The sequence below is a fragment of the Mastomys coucha genome, unplaced genomic scaffold, assembly GCF_008632895.1.
Source record: "Mastomys coucha isolate ucsf_1 unplaced genomic scaffold, UCSF_Mcou_1 pScaffold21, whole genome shotgun sequence".
Taxonomy (NCBI): Eukaryota; Metazoa; Chordata; class Mammalia; order Rodentia; family Muridae; genus Mastomys; species Mastomys coucha.
In genome coordinates, this window is record NW_022196904.1 from 137,063,087 (window position 1) to 137,078,730 (window position 15,644).

At 53.5% G+C, this 15,644-nt stretch overlaps 1 protein-coding gene across 2 annotated transcripts; it reads left to right on the forward strand.

Moving 5' to 3' along the window:
* The first annotated feature begins 120 nt into the window (after window positions 1-120).
* On the forward strand, window positions 121-14,415 carry Map3k11 (mitogen-activated protein kinase kinase kinase 11). 2 transcript variants are annotated; one of them, XM_031389348.1, is made up of 11 exons: window positions 121-499; window positions 669-1,965; window positions 6,547-6,727; window positions 6,885-7,033; window positions 7,120-7,295; window positions 7,395-7,638; window positions 8,123-8,236; window positions 8,783-8,918; window positions 8,997-9,088; window positions 12,352-12,732; window positions 13,552-14,415. In XM_031389348.1, the coding sequence occupies exons 2-11, from the start codon at window positions 1,224-1,226 to the stop codon at window positions 13,887-13,889; spliced, it is 2,553 nt and encodes an 850-aa protein (XP_031245208.1). In that variant the 5' UTR covers window positions 121-499; window positions 669-1,223; the 3' UTR covers window positions 13,890-14,415. The 2 variants fall into 2 exon arrangements, with proteins under 2 accessions (XP_031245208.1, XP_031245209.1); XM_031389349.1 differs by lacking the exon at window positions 121-499 and having other exon boundaries at window positions 590-1,965.
* Window positions 14,416-15,644: the final 1,229 nt, after the last annotated feature.

A 15,644-nucleotide genomic window follows, 5' to 3' on the forward strand; every position in this document is an offset into this window, starting at 1 on the left:
CCGGAGCAGAGATGGATCTTGATTAGGCCTGAGTAGTCGAACAGGAAGACATAGGCTTCTTAAAGTGACAGACACAAGACAAGAGATGAACTAACGAAGAGGTTGTTGAAAGCCCTTCAACTCTGAATCTAATCCCGGACAAAATTCTGAACAACAGTTTCAGGTTTTTGCCTCTTGGGCAAAGGACACGAAAAAGTGGACTGCCTCTCAGGTGAAAGGAAGATAATTTTAAATGGTTCTAAGAAGTTCAAGTGTAAGCCAATTCTGAAGTTCCAAACTTCTCTATTCACATCCCCTTCTAGCACAGAAAAGCAGGGTATCTTGTTATTTCTTATATGAAAAGAACGAAGCTTAAATAGTTCTGTAACTTCGTAGCCAAGACCAGATTTGGGTTTTGAGCCAATCACAAGGGTGATTTTGCTGATGAGAATTCAGACGCAAGGATCCTTCTCGGTCTTTGCAGAGATCCACTTCGACCCGGAGCAGCAGAGCACCTAACGTAAGGCTGTGATGATGTGTTTGGGGGCGGGGGAAGCGGGAGGAGCTACCTTGCCCGCCTTCTACCTCTCTTAGCCAACCTCCCCGGGAACTCCCGTGCACAGCTGCCGGGAGCCTCCGGGAGGGGAGCGGTGCAACCCGCCCGCGTCATCTGATGCTGTTTCCTGCAGGAGGGAGAAGAGCGGAAAAAAGTGAAACTCCACCCTCCACCTCTGCCTCCCGCCCCCGGGGCCAAAGTACAAAGGGAGGAGGAAGAAGGGAACCGGGTCGGAGCTGTCGGGGCCAAAGGCACTAGCCCGAGAAGAGGTAGCTTCGGCTCAATTGGGGACTTTCTCTTACCTCTTGTGCCTGAAGACAACCAGAGTCCAGGCGCTGACCCTGGCAGGCCCCACCTTACAGTAGGCAGGCGCTGGAGCCAGGTTCCCAGGACTACCACGGGACTGAGGGACTCTCTGCCGCTCCAATTCAGCCATGGTGAGGCGCCGGAGGCCAGTGGGCCCCACCCCTCCAGCCTGACCACACTGCCCTTGGTGCCCACCAGAAGCCCGAGATGCGGGGGGCCGGGAGGCGACACTCCTGGCTCCCCAGAGAGGCGTGGGCTCTGGGGCTGAGGGCCAGGGCCCGGATGCCCAGGTTCCGGCACTAGGGCCTCACAAGCCAGCGGGGGTGGATACCACGGGCACCCGAAGAAGGTCCCCCACACATTCCAACGCCGGCTCCCTGCCATGGAGCCCTTGAAGAACCTCTTCCTCAAGAGCCCGCTGGGATCATGGAACGGCAGTGGCAGTGGGGGCGGCGGGGGTACTGGTGGAGTCCGGCCGGAGGGGTCCCCGAAGGCAACAGCAGCTTATGCCAATCCTGTCTGGACAGCCCTGTTCGACTATGAGCCCAATGGGCAGGACGAACTAGCCCTGAGGAAGGGCGACCGTGTGGAGGTGCTGTCCAGGGATGCAGCCATCTCAGGAGATGAGGGCTGGTGGGCGGGCCAGGTGGGTGGCCAGGTGGGCATTTTTCCATCCAACTATGTATCTCGGGGTGGAGGCCCACCCCCCTGTGAGGTGGCCAGCTTCCAGGAGCTGCGACTGGAGGAGGTGATCGGCATCGGTGGCTTCGGCAAGGTCTACCGTGGCAGCTGGCGAGGGGAGCTGGTGGCTGTGAAGGCAGCCCGGCAGGACCCTGATGAGGACATCAGTGTAACCGCTGAGAGTGTTCGACAGGAGGCCCGGCTTTTTGCCATGCTGGCACATCCTAACATCATTGCCCTCAAAGCTGTGTGCCTGGAGGAGCCAAACCTTTGCCTGGTGATGGAGTATGCAGCTGGTGGGCCTCTTAGCCGTGCCCTGGCTGGTCGGCGTGTGCCCCCCCATGTGCTGGTCAACTGGGCTGTGCAGATTGCCCGAGGGATGCACTACCTGCATTGCGAAGCTCTGGTGCCTGTGATACACCGCGACCTGAAGTCCAACAACAGTGAGTTTAAAGGGGCATCACCCAGCCAAAGCCCAGGTGCACACATCTCCTAGCTCAGCTAAGCCTGGTTAGGGAGATGCTGGAGTCACAAGCTCCCTCCTGAGAGGAGTATCAGTGACCCCAAAACAGGCATCCCAGGAACCTGGCAGAGTTCTGCCTCTGTCCTACAAGTTCCTCGTGCCAGCCTTTAGCTGAAGTTCCAACAAGTTTTAAAAACTGAGCTCTCTCAGGTAGGCCTTCAGCACCCTGCTCTACCATGGTCACTACCTAAGGAAGGTCTCCTGGAAGCTGCTCCTCCAGCCTTCCCCTTCCTTCCCTGACATTTATAAACATGGTACTGCTGCTCTCCCTTTCCCTCAGGGAGCTCCGTCAGGACAGAGATCTCAGAAGGGAAGACCCTCCCCCGCTTGCAGACTAAGGCTGGGCCACCCCACTCTTTCCTGACTACATGTTCTCCGGCTGATTACTTCAACTCAGAACCCCAGTTTCAGCCCTTCCTAGAATGGGAACAATGAGGCCAGAGCAGCTTCAGAAACCCTGACCCAGGATGCCCAGCAAGCAGTGGGTCCCCCAGTCAGGGATGCAAATAGGAAGGGAGACTCCATCTCTCACTATCTCGGACTCCCATTCGCTGCCTGTCATAGGCCCAGGAAAAATTGGTGACAGGTTCAGACAGCTTCCTGAAGTGGGCAGGCTTCAAGCCAGTCCAAAACAGGCAGCACTTAGTGAAGTACTTGGTTGGGTGGGTGTCTGGGCAGGGCCTGACCACAGCAGGCTCAGAAGGAGAGTCCAGCAATGTGGAGACACCAGGACCTGGGTCTGCTGGAGCAGAGGGCACAGGCTGGGAGCAGTAGGAAATATAGTGGAAGTGGTGCTGCATGGGATGCCTGGAGAAGAAGAGTGTAGGGAGTCTTAGGGGACATCAGCGTGGACATTTTGAGCCTCTTGGCCTTGGCTTCTATAAAGCAGGGGCTAGGGGAGAGCAGCAGCAGACCCAGGGAGACCCAGTCCTTGCCAATTGAGCACCCCATCATCATCTAAGAGCAGAATGGGTGGGCCCAAGGCATATAGGGACCCCTACATCCTTGCCAGTTGAGTACCCTATCATCTAAGAGCAGAATGGGTGGGCTCAAGGCATATAGGGACCCCCACATAATCCCTCCATTAGCCTGAGGGGGATTCCCCGAAGGCCTGGGGGGGGCTCCTGTCTTCTGTTTTTCCTCCCTTCTCTTTCCAGAAAAAAATGGAACAATAGTCCAGGCCCCTGCTCCCCACCCTCCACACCGCTTCCTGTGTTTCCTGCTGCCCCTGGACTGGCTTCCTGCCCCAGCTCCAGCCCTGTTCCCTCCCTGGCCCAGCTGCCTGCAAGGGAGGAAAGAGCTGGGGGTGGAGGGGTTTCGGGAGAGGAAGGAGCCAGGGATTGTCCCCCCCCACAAGGCCCTAGTTCCCCTGTTTCCCTCTCAGAGTCTGGGTGGTGGTGAAGGGCAGGCAAGGTGCCCTCAGCCTCTGAGCCTGGCATCCAACTTCACAGACCCAGTCCTAGGCCCGAGTTGCTGTCTGTGGGATTGGGGTGGGGGGAGTCCCTGGGCTTGGGGGGGGGGGGGGGGTCAGGCAGGAAACAATGGCATGATTTTCCTTGACAATGGGGGCCTTGTGAGGAAGCCTGGCTGGGAGAGAAGGGGGAATTCTCCAGGCCCACGAGTCACAGGACTGACCAGCCAGCCCGGCCTGGACCTGACCTCCCCCAATTTGCCCCCAAAGAATACCCCCCCAACAAGTTGGCCCAGGCCTCCTAGAAAGGAGAAGTAGGGACCATGAGAGGAAAGCGGAAGAGGTGTGAGCTGGCCAGGCTACTCCCTAGCCTTACAAAGGCCAGGAGGGGGTGGGGGGACAGTAAGGAGATGACGGCGAAGCTGCCCCAAGTTTTGGGCTCTCTAGCCTCTCTGGGTGGCCCTTGACTTCCCATGCCCAAGGTCTCCATCAAGCATCACAACAATAACTTAGGTTTGAGGAATTTGGGACCCAGGCAGGATGCAAAGCAACCTGGAGGAAAGACTGAGGATGCAGAGGTGAGGTGCTTGGCAAAAACCAGAGTGGAGAAGGGGAGGTAGCAGAATGCCTATAGATAGAGGCCTGAGGGGAGGTAGCAGAATGCCTATAGATAGAGGCCTGAGGGGAGGTAGCAGAATGCCTATAGATAGAGGCCTGAGGCACTGAGGTGCTGCTCTTACTAGAATTAAGATTCCACAACCAAAAAAGAGGCAGGTTGGCTCCCTGCCTAAACGAGCAGAGTGTGCTCTGCCCGTCTGTGTGCACCATGTATGCTAGAGACCAGGCTAGAGGCAGAAACAAGTCCTCGATAGAGGGTGGGTCCTGGCTCTAGAGAGAACCTGTGCTCTCTCCCCATCCTGCCCCAGCCTGTTGTGGTTCCTCCTGAGAGCTTGCACAGGCCTAACAACGGCTCCTTGCTGCCTTTGGCAGGCTGACCTGGGGCTGGAGGGCAGAAGTTAGGATTAAGGGTGGAGAGCAAGAGTGGTCTCTGACAGACATGAGCACAGGATCTCTACGCCGAAAGACACTAAGAACAGGTCCGCCACATGTGAGGCCCAGGCTAAAGGCTTTTCAATGTCTGAACTGGATGGTGTAAGACTCCTAGACAACCTGTGAGCTATGTTTGCCATCATCCTCTGCCTTATCTGAGCCAGACTCACTCCCAGTGCAGAAGAGGAGCGGGCAACGTCAACACCATTCTCTGAACTAGGAGAAACTGAAAAGAAGTCTGCCAGGAGTGGGGGCACAGAAAAGCCATGCAGGGCATGTTGATGGTGGGTAGAGCACGTCACTGCTGTGTTGCCATGTAAGAGGGGGCTAGAGTATGGAGTAGATGGAGGCAGCCCAGAGGAGGTCGAGTCTGAGCTCTGAAGAGCGCCAGAACTGAAGCAGCTGAGAGTGGGAGGGCCCTCAAGGAAACAGAGTCAAGCAGAAGAGGCCCTGTTTGGGAATAGATGGTGTGGGTAGGGGTTGGTCCATAATGCCAAATCACCCGTGAAATAGTTCTGGCTTTAGGCCTTCAAAGATAAAACCTGGTGTGATTCTTCCTCCAAAAAGCCCTCCCTGGTTCACCTGACACATAGATGCCCTCCCCCTCTTCCTCATGCCCAGTACCTATCCTGTTCCATTGCAGCCCTGACTGATGTCCTGTGTAAGACAGCTGTGTGTGTGTGTGTGTGTGTGTGTGTGTGTGTGTGTGTGTGTGTGTGTGTGTGTGCCTGCCACATGCTCAAAACAGAAGGCACCACTCACTACAGATGGGCCCTTGAGGATTCTGACTCTGTCCCCGGCTGCTCTAAGCTGCTCACTTGAACTGTTTTTATCCTGGCAAGAGATTTCTAAGATGTTGCCTCTCTTGTTCTGAGAGTGGTAGCCACACTTGGACCAAAGCTAAACATGCCTGCCAATTGGGACCAGAACCTTCACCCTGCCTCTCTCTACACCTGACTCCTTTAGACGTCTTCTGAAGTCTTCTGCTGTGAGAGGCTTTGATGGCCACGGTGCTGTGACCTCCAGGAAGACATCTTTGCTCACTAAGGGCTTCCCTCCTGTTCCCTAGCCTAAGTTCTGATTCATCCTCCTGCCTCAGCGAAGTGCCAAGACACTTTATTTTTCTTTTTCTTTCTTTTTTTTTTTTGTTTGTTTTTTGTTTTTTGTTTTTCGAGACAGGGTTTCTCTGTATAGCCCTGGCTGTCCTGGAACTCACTCTGTAGACCAGGCTGGCCTTGAACTCAGACTTCCACCTGCCTCTGCCTCCCAAGTGCTGGGATTAAAAGCATGCAACACTACTGCCTGGCTTCTCTCTCTCTCTCTCTCTCTCTCTTTCTCTCTCTCTCTCTCTCTCTGTGTGTGTGTGTGTGTGTGTGTGTGTGTGTTTCAAGACAGAGTTTCTCTGTGTAGCCCTGGCTGTCCTGAAATTCCATTTGAAGATCAGGCTGGCATTGAACCTTGAACTCAAGAGATCCACCTGCCTCTGCCTCCTGAGTGCTGGAATTAAATGAATATGCCACCATGCTAGCTCAGGTTTCTCTTGAAAGCAGAGACACCAACACTGAAAACCTCTCACATTACGGTTTTTATCCCATCGGTGTTAGGAAAAAGCTAGAACATTAGCTTTGGAGCCGTAGGCTGAATAGAATCTCTAATTGCTATGACCTTGATCATTTCCCTGCTATTTCCTCACCTGTGAAATGATAATAATTCATGATTTTGTTTGTTTGTTTCATTTGGTTTAGTTTAGTTCGTCTATTTTAGTTAGAACCAAGTGTAAAAATCTGGCCTCTAGTACACAGAGAGGCAGCAATTTAGTAATCTCTTGCCAGTAAATGTGTGCCAGTTGTTACTTGAGTGGTTAAGTCGTCCTCCCCGCCCCCCCCCCCGCCCCCACCTATGAACTTCTCAAGGCAGAGCAGCCACCTGTGTACTCAGCACCTGGCCAGGATGACTGTCACAAGCACCTGCACCGCGCTCTTCCCCAGCCCCATTACCTCTCGTTCCCACCCCCACAATCCTGTTCCACTTCTTCCCTAGTCCTGCTGCTGCAGCCCATTGAGGGTGACGACATGGAGCAGAAGACCCTAAAGATTACTGACTTTGGCCTCGCCCGAGAGTGGCACAAAACCACCCAGATGAGTGCTGCGGGGACCTACGCTTGGATGGCTCCTGAGGTTATCAAGGCCTCCACCTTCTCAAAGGGCAGCGACGTCTGGAGGTACAGCCTGAGTGGGGACTGGACAGTGTGGGGCTACAGAGGGTAAGAAGGGCTGCTTAAGACCAGGGGTGCTCAGACAGGCTGAAGCCAGAACCCCAAATTATTTCATTCTAGCTAGCTTTGAGGTAAACATACAAATCTCTTGTCTCCCCTACAGCTTTGGGGTGCTACTGTGGGAACTGCTGACTGGGGAGGTGCCCTACCGTGGCATCGACTGTCTTGCGGTTGCCTACGGTGTGGCTGTAAACAAGTTAACTTTACCTATCCCATCCACCTGCCCTGAGCCCTTCGCACAACTCATGGCTGGTAAGAGGATGGGGGTGGGGAGGTGAGGGGCAGAACTCTGGGCCCAGACACAAATATTTACAGACCTCTTACCCTGCATCCATTAGACTGCTGGGCACAGGACCCTCACCGCAGGCCCGACTTCGCCTCCATCCTGCAGCAGTTGGAAGCTCTAGAGGCGCAGGTGCTGCGGGAGATGCCACGGGACTCCTTCCATTCCATGCAGGAGGGCTGGAAACGCGAGATCCAGGGCCTCTTTGATGAGCTGCGGGCCAAGGAAAAGGTGGGAAGAATGGGAGACACAAGATGGGGTAGAGAATAAGGTGGAAGGTCTGGGTCAATGCCTAGCTAACTTCACCTCCTTCACTCTTCTGGAGCGTAGGAACTTCTGAGCCGCGAGGAGGAACTGACGCGCGCCGCACGCGAGCAGCGGTCCCAGGCAGAGCAGCTGCGACGGCGCGAGCACCTGCTGGCGCAGTGGGAGCTGGAGGTGTTCGAGCGCGAGCTGACGCTGCTGCTGCAGCAGGTGGACCGAGAACGGCCGCACGTGCGCCGCCGCCGCGGCACCTTCAAGCGGAGCAAGCTCCGGGCAAGGGACGGCGGAGAACGCATCAGCATGCCCCTGGGTAAGGGGCGGGGCTCGGGGATGCCTCTCTGCCATTGGCTGTCAGTGCCGGGGGGTGGGGGGGGTGGGGGGGGAGTGTGTGTATGATCACGCTTGAGTGCCGGTTTAGCCTTTTGGTGCTTTGACCAGCTGGAATAAGGAGGAGCTTATTTTCGGGTTGGGATTTTCTTTTCCCTCTCTGGGCCGGTTCTGACAGATATTTGCATGTCGGGCTGCCAGTGGTGCTCAGAAGAGTTCTGAGGACTTGGGGTGGGGGTTGGGGGGAGCGGCGGCCTGCCCACACAGCAAACTAATTTCTCTACCAGTTTGTGCTGGTGATGGGGGCCAACCACTCGGCTCTCTTTACTGAAAGCCTCAAGACAGGAATGTAGTGAAGCACCCCAACCACACAGCTACTGTTGCCACTGTGGGAGAGGCCTGGGAGCCTCCTAAGGATCCCTGCAGTTTTGAGTGCATCCTTAAAACCTTTCCTTTCCAAATCCCAGATTTCAAACACCGCATCACTGTGCAGGCCTCTCCTGGCCTTGACCGGAGGAGAAACGTGTTCGAGGTTGGGGCTGGGGACTCGCCCACCTTCCCTCGGTTCCGGGCCATCCAGTGTAAGAAACTTGGTCTGCCTCATGTTCCCCACCACCCCTGAACTTTCCCTGATGTCTGGAGATGGATCTGCCTTCCCTCCTTGTACCCTGTTACTGTATCCTTATTCCCTCCCCTTTATCTAGACTTTTACCTCTAAGTTCCCGCCAAAAAGAACCCCCCTCAAGTAATTGTATCTTATCATGCTTTTGGGTTTTTTGTTTCGTTTTTGAGATGGGGTCTCAACTTTGTAGCCTTGGCCAACTTGGAACTCAGAGATCTACCTAAGTGCCAGGATTAAAGTTCTGTGCCACCGCACTTGGTCATATATTCTTTATTTTCCTGAATGCTATGCAAATATTAACTCAGTAATTCTAGTGGATTATTGAGTGTTAGTGAGAAATGCAAAAAGAATAATCTGCCACATGGCCAGTAAGGGCAGAGCACATATTCAGACGTTCTAAGTGCTAACCCAGGACCTAGTCCCACCTAAGCCCAGCTCACTCACCCATCCTAGCTGTTGGGATGTAGGACAAGGATGGACTCTCACCTGTGGTGTTCCCTTACAGTGGAACCTGCAGAATCAGGCCAGACTTGGGGTCGCCAGTCCCCTAGACGTCTTGAAGATTCAAGTAATGGAGAGAGGCGTGCTTGCTGGGCCTGGGGACCCAGTTCCCCCAAGCCTGGGGAGGCCCAAAATGGGAGGTAAGTACCTTAGTGTCCCACACCGCTGTCATCCTACTCTTTAGAGCCCTAAGACTCACACGCATGCTCCCTCTCCAGGAGAAGGTCCCGCATGGATGAAGCCACGTGGTACCTAGATTCAGATGACTCATCCCCGCTAGGGTCTCCTTCTACTCCCCCAGCACTCAACGGTGAGTAAGGAACTCTGTCTCCCCTATCAGATTTTACTGAGTTCTTTTGGGGGCACCAGGGTAGGCTCTGAGCCAGCTCGGGCAGCAGTGCCTTAAGAACTCAAGACAAGGAAACTAAAACTGAGGCTGCACAGAACCAGCCCTAGAGCACAGGTCACCCACCAGGTCACCCACCAGGCTGGGCCTACCTGAGGCCTCAGCCTCTAGGGACTGGCCCTGTTGGGGACTTTTAGGACCCTGTGCAGCACTGCACCCTCAAGAGACTCTGGAAAAGACAAGAAACAGGGAATGGTTTCTTCCATTGCTATCCAGAAGAGGGGGGCGCATATGCTAACTGCTTCCACAGTGCTTTTCACAGTCCCTTCTGGAGAGCCCATGGGTGGAAGAAAGGATAAGGAGACAGGAAGAGACCCAGGACCCTCCCCTGCATCTGGGGATGCTCAGGACTATTCTGTTCTCTGTGATGATAACAGCCTCACCAGGAGGGAGACAACATGTCTGACCCCAAGTGAGGAGACATTCTCCCCACTTTAGGTATAGAAGGTGAGGCTAAGAGGGGAGTAAACTACCTCAGACCCCTAGCTAAGGACTCAAACCAGAGAAGACGTGGCTTCCACATTCTCAGCCGGCTCCCTGGGAAGCTTTTCTTCTATACCAACTACTTATGGAGCTAAGTGGGGCTCCAACACCAGAGGGATGAGGGCTCAACTCAGCTCAATGCTACCCAGTCTCCACAGAGTCAAGAAAGTTGTGCTTTGTCTGGGGGACCCTATACCAACCTAGACCATCCTTAGGGGTCCCAGCCCTACCTGCTGCACACAGCAGAATGTAGACCCTAGACCAGTGCTTCCCAATCTGTCAGTCACGACACCTTTGGGGGTGGAGCCATCCTTTCACGGGGATCCCCTCAGACCATTGGAAAACACAGATATTTACATTATAACTCATGACAGGAACAAAATTACAGTTATGAAGTAGCAATGAAAATAATTTTAAGGTTGTGGGTCACCACAACATGAGGAATTCAAGTATTACAATGTTAAGAAAGTCAGGGACCACTGCCCTGGACTACTTAAATGGCACTTAGGCTAGAGCCCTGTTTGACTGTGCCGATTCAGCACCCACACACACAGCCATCACCTCCACCTGCCTGTTTCTGTTATAGTTACAGCTACTGCTTTCTCCTGTCTGCCCAGTAGATATCATCAGTGGCTCCTTTTACAGAGGAGAAAACTGCGGTATAGAGAAGTTAAGTGGTTCACTATAGGGGACTGACAGAACAGGGATTTGAACCAAGGTTGAGCTGATCCAGAGACAGGCCCTTGAGCTTCCCTCTACTAAGGTTTTTGTTTCTGTTTTTGTTTTTTTAATTACTGTTTCATTTTATATGTATGTATGTTTTCTCTAAATGTGTATTTGAACACTGTATGTGTGCATTGCCTGTGGAAACCAGAAGAGGGCATCACATTCCCTGGAAATGAAGTTACACATGCCTATGAGCCACCACATGGGTGCCAGGAACTGAACTCAGGTCCTCTGGAAGAGCAGCCAGTGTTCTTAACCACTGAGCCCTCTCTCCAGCTCCACATGTTCTGCTCCAGCAGTTGTAGCCTACAATTGGCTGTTGTATGAGGGCTGAACTGAAAACTGATCAGTTCAGTTTCAGGGGATCTTAAAGGGGATCGCAGTTGTTCTCGAATGTACCAGGTCAGGAGGACCAAAGGAGGATCTGAGGGCCTGTAAACCAAATCCTTGACTGTGTCCTGCCAGGCCTTCTGGCCATGCCTTCTCTGAGGTCCTAGAAGAAGAGACACAAGACTTAGATCCCATACCTCTCCAGCTGGTCCCTCATCCTGAGAGCAGTACCACCACCCGAGCTTAGTTGCTGACCGAGTGTGTAGTTCCCTAGCCCAAGCCTGTACTCTTGCTGCCATCTGGGTCTATGATGATACATGACCTCAACCTTCCAAATACCCAGAGTTAGGAAGCTGGCTGAGTCAAGGAATGGGGTCTCACAGAGGATGCATAGACCACCTCTAAGGATTGCTCACCCTATCCCTAGACACTGCGATTTGCTCTTAGGCAGCCTTCAGTCAGCCTGCACTGACAGGAAACTGCCTACCTGATATTGCCGGGAGCCACTCACCAACCCAGAGCGCCTCAGAAGCAAGTTTGCTTCATCTCCCGGTCAAGCCTCTCACACCAGCATCATCTCCTCAGGAGCAGGGTCGCTAACGCAGACATTCAGGGAGCTTAGAGGCAAGTTACCTTGGACAAGTCACTTAACTATAGGGACCTCAGAACTGACTTCAGGAACTGCCAGTTTCCACTCTCACTTTCTTCTGTCATTTTTCTCTAGCTTATTTTAATACTTTTAGATGCTTTTTTTTACAGTTTTATTATTAATTTGTTCCAGGGGATCCATACCTTCTTCTAACTTCCATAAGCACCACACATATTTAGTAGTATGTAGACACACATGTAGGCAAAAATATTCATACAAATAAATTGCTTTTTTTCTTTTTTGTTTTTGTTTTCTTTTTTGAGACAGGGTTTCTCTGTGTAGCCCTGGCTGTCCTGGAACTCACTCTGTAGACCAGGCTGGCTTCGAACTCAGAAATCTGCCTGCTTCTGCCTCCCAAGTGCTGGGATTAAAAGCATGCACCACCACTGCCCAGCTATAAATTGCTTTTTTAAAAAGAGGGCTCCCTGAGCCAACAGAACTCCAGGCTAAATCCAGCTCAGAGCAGAAGCTCACATTCCCCAGCCTTCTGTGTCTTTCTCCAGCCAACCCAGAACTCTAGACTGGTCAGCGGGGTGCCTGGCACAAGGAAGGGAGCGCAGAAAGGATTAGAGCAGAAAGGACTGTTGGGAGAGCTGGCTGGGAGGTACAGAAGAGAGCACCTAAGAGTGTCAGGTGAAGGCCCGGGACCCTTCCAGACCTCTCTTACCTAGGACCACAAAGAAGCCTGATAAGGGAAGGGGCCTCTTGCAGGAAGTTACAGCTACTCTGATGGAGTGGGCTGTTGTGCATGGAGGATTGTCTTCTGCAACAGCTACTTCCAGGCTTTGCCCATGCTCCCAGACCCTTCCTTTGGCAGAGTGTGTGTGATGGAAAAGGTTCAGCAGACCAGGAAGAAGGGCTTTACAGACAGCTGACGAAGCTGGCCTTGGGAAGCAGAACTCTTGCCCTAAAGCCACCCAGGATGCTCACCTGGCAAACATGCTAGCCTCACGCTAACCTGTGTCACTGATACCCGCAGGTAATCCCCCAAGGCCTAGCCCTGAGCCAGAGGAGCCACGGCGGTCCGGGCCCACGGAGCGGGGCAGTAGCTCTGGGACACCTAAACTGATCCAACGCGCATTGCTGCGGGGGACCGCTCTGCTGGCTTCCCTAGGCCTTGGCCGAGACCTGCAGCCTCCAGGAGGCCTGAGCCGTGAACGCGGGGAGTCCCCGACAGCACCAACCCCTGCACAGATGCCCTCACCCTGCCCACCTGAGCTGCCCTCTACCCCGCTTATCCGCCTCTCACAAACAGCACCTGATGCCCGTGGCCCACCCACCCCTGGACCCTTATTGCTAGACCTAGGTGTTCCCTCTGGCCAGCCATCAGCCAAAAGCCCTCGGCGGGAAGAGACACGTGGTGAGTGACCCTAAGACTGATGGGGAGAGAGAGGAGAAGGGAGGAATGGCTAGGAACTCAGAGGACCACAGGTAGGACCACAGGCTGCTGGACACCCAGACCAGATTCTTAGCTCTGTGGCTCTGGGCTCAGCTGTGAAATACAGGAATCTCCCTACTGTAGTCATTCTGTATAGAAGTTATTACATTAAATTATAATCTGTGTATGAAGCATTCTTATGCCCATTTCTTAGATGGAGTAGTTTGTTTGTTTCACTGTTTGAAGCAAGGTCTCCCTATGTAGCCCAGGGTGGGCTCAAGTCCCAGTCCTCCTGCCTCAGCATCTGAAATTCAATATAACGGGCATGTTCCACCATGCCAGACTCATTGAGGAAACTAGTTTACATTTATTTGTTCATTGTGGGGGCACACATGGCACAGTGCAGATGTGGATAGCTTTCAGGAGTCGGTTCTCTCCTTACTACCTGGGTGCCAGGGTTTGAACTCAGGTTGTTAGTATTGGCAGCAAGCCCCTGTAACTGCTAAGCTGTCTCACCAGCGTAGATGAGGAAATTGTAAGGAGCACAGAGCATACAGATGCAAAGGCTTGGGGTTCCCCACAGCTAGTAGGTCAACAAACCCAGGCAATTCTAAGACAGCCTGACCCTGAAACTGTGTAATGAACAGACACATCACAGAACATGACAAGCCTTAGAACCCATGAGGCACTCACATAACTCACCGAAATCTTAGAAGCTCAGGCAAGAGCAGGGCAGTTCCTCCAGTGGACATCTAAGAATTAGTGGGTGCCTAACCATGTACCCCTTTTATACCCCCACAGGAAGAACCGTTTCACCCCCACCAGGAATATCACGCTCTGCTCCTGGCACCCCTGGAACCCCCCGCTCACCACCATTGGGCCTCATCAGCCGACCTCGGCCCTCACCACTCCGTAGCCGCATTGACCCATGGAGCTTCGTGTCAGCTGGGCCACGGCCTTCACCCCTGCCCTCTCCACAACCTGTACCCCGACGGGCACCGTGGACCTTATTCCCAGACTCAGATCCCTTTTGGGACTCCCCACCTGCCAACCCCTTCCGGGGAGGCTCCCAGGACTGCAGGACGCAGACCAAAGACGTGGGTGCTCAGGCCCCATGGGCACCAGAAGCAGGGCCCTGAGTGGGCCAGGCCACACCCCCCACGCTCCAGCTGCCTTAGAGGAGGCATAGCATACACTGGAAGAGGAGCCAGGAAGGCCTCTGTGGCTGCCTTGGTTTCCCCCAGGGACCCTGACCCTTTGGGGGTCAGGAACACTACACTGCACAGAAAGCCTTCACACTGGATGGGGGCTACACCCCACATGCCTACAAACTGTAGGTCCCCCTGACTTACCTGCCCCACTGGGGCCTGACACTGTACCTAGCTGGTTAGGAGGACCAGAGCCTGTCTCAGGGAATTGCCCCCAGGAGTGGTGCAGGGAATGAGGATGTCCAGGGGAAAGGGGCCAACCTCAGGTGTCACCAGCACTTTCGACCAAGTCCTGTTACTGTGGCCTCTGTCTCCAAGGCCTAGTTCCTGGACCCCCTACCCTGGAGGTTATTGGAGCCGGGGCTCTCTGGGTGCCTTTCTACTGCCCCAGCCAAGGTCGGAGCCTTGGCCTGGGGAGCCAATGAAGCCAAATAAACTTGTAAGCTGTCTCCCCAAATGTAATCTGTCACCTTTCTTGGAGGTAATCTGGTGTCCTTGTCTTCATGCCCCTTGAACTACGGGCAGATAAATAACCTGAGAAAAGCTAGGATGTCTTGTTCCACACTCCTCTCCTAGACTAGTACCTCAGCTGGACACTCATTAAGGGCCCATCTCAGCCAGCTTCTTACCATTGCCAGGCTTTGGCCACTCCACATTTTTACTTGAGCCATTTCTACCTTCAAGTGATGCTTTCTCCGATGGTCCCTGTTGCCGGGTGGTCCCTGCCTGCCTTCTGAACCCAGCTGCAATGTCATCTCTAGGAGTCTCTCCCAGGATGTGTTATCTCTACCCCAGGGAGATCACTCACCTGTAATCCTCTGGGAAAAATCTCGAGGGTTTGCCCTGGCTTTGTCTCTAATCCATACCCTCGATATGAATAAACCCACCCACCTGGCAGCATGGTGACCTGTCCTGGTGGTCTAGACCTGGCCTCGAGGTTCCCACCCAATCAATGCCTTAGGGCAGCATCCTTCCATGGTTGATGAGTGAAGCCCCCCAATTTACACAAGATAGCCATCCCGGGTCTGCAGTCCAGCCAGGCAGAGAGGCAGGAGATCCACAGCAAGAGCTGGAACTTGAAGTCAGAAGCAGCACCTGTCCAAGTGTTCTTACCTCATGCTGTCCCCAGCTGTGTCCATCTGAGTCCCACAGTGCCTCTCCCACCCTCTGCTTAGACGACCACTGTCCCACCCAGAATGCCTCAGTATCCTCGAAAGATCTTTGGTCTGTCTGCTCAACCTTCTTCATGGTTAGTCTCCGACTCCTATAACTGACTTTTTTCCCTGATGTTACCTTTAAATTTTTATTTTTTTTATTTTAGTCTTGCTCTATCGCAGCTGGCTGACTTGGAACTCGCTTTGTATACCAGGATAGCCTTGAACTCACAGAAATCTTGCCCTTCTGCCTCCCGAGTACAGGGATTGAAGGTGTGCGCCATCACACTTGGCCCTATATTTTTTCATATAGGTGGTTGTTTTGCCTGCATATGTCTTTACCGTAAGTCACCTAGTACACTTGTGCCAGAGGAAGGTTGTCAGATACCCTGGAACTAGAGTCACTGGCAGTCGTGAGCCACCATGTAGCTGCCAGGAATTGAACCCAGGTCCTCCGGAAGAGCAGCAAGTATTCCTCACAGTGGACCCTCTTTCCAGCGCCATCACTAGCTTATTCTCTGGTTGAGGTATC

Bases quoted from the DNA above. Each gene is read 5' to 3' on its own strand.
- Map3k11 (XM_031389348.1), top strand. From the start codon at position 1,224: ATGGAGCCCTTGAAGAACCTCTTCCTCAAGAGCCCGCTGGGATCATGG. The intron at 8,919-8,996 runs GTAAGTACCTTA...CTCCCTCTCCAG, and splicing joins GGGGAGGCCCAAAATGGGAG to GAGAAGGTCCCGCATGGATG. The intron at 12,733-13,551 runs GTGAGTGACCCT...ATACCCCCACAG, and splicing joins TCGGCGGGAAGAGACACGTG to GAAGAACCGTTTCACCCCCA.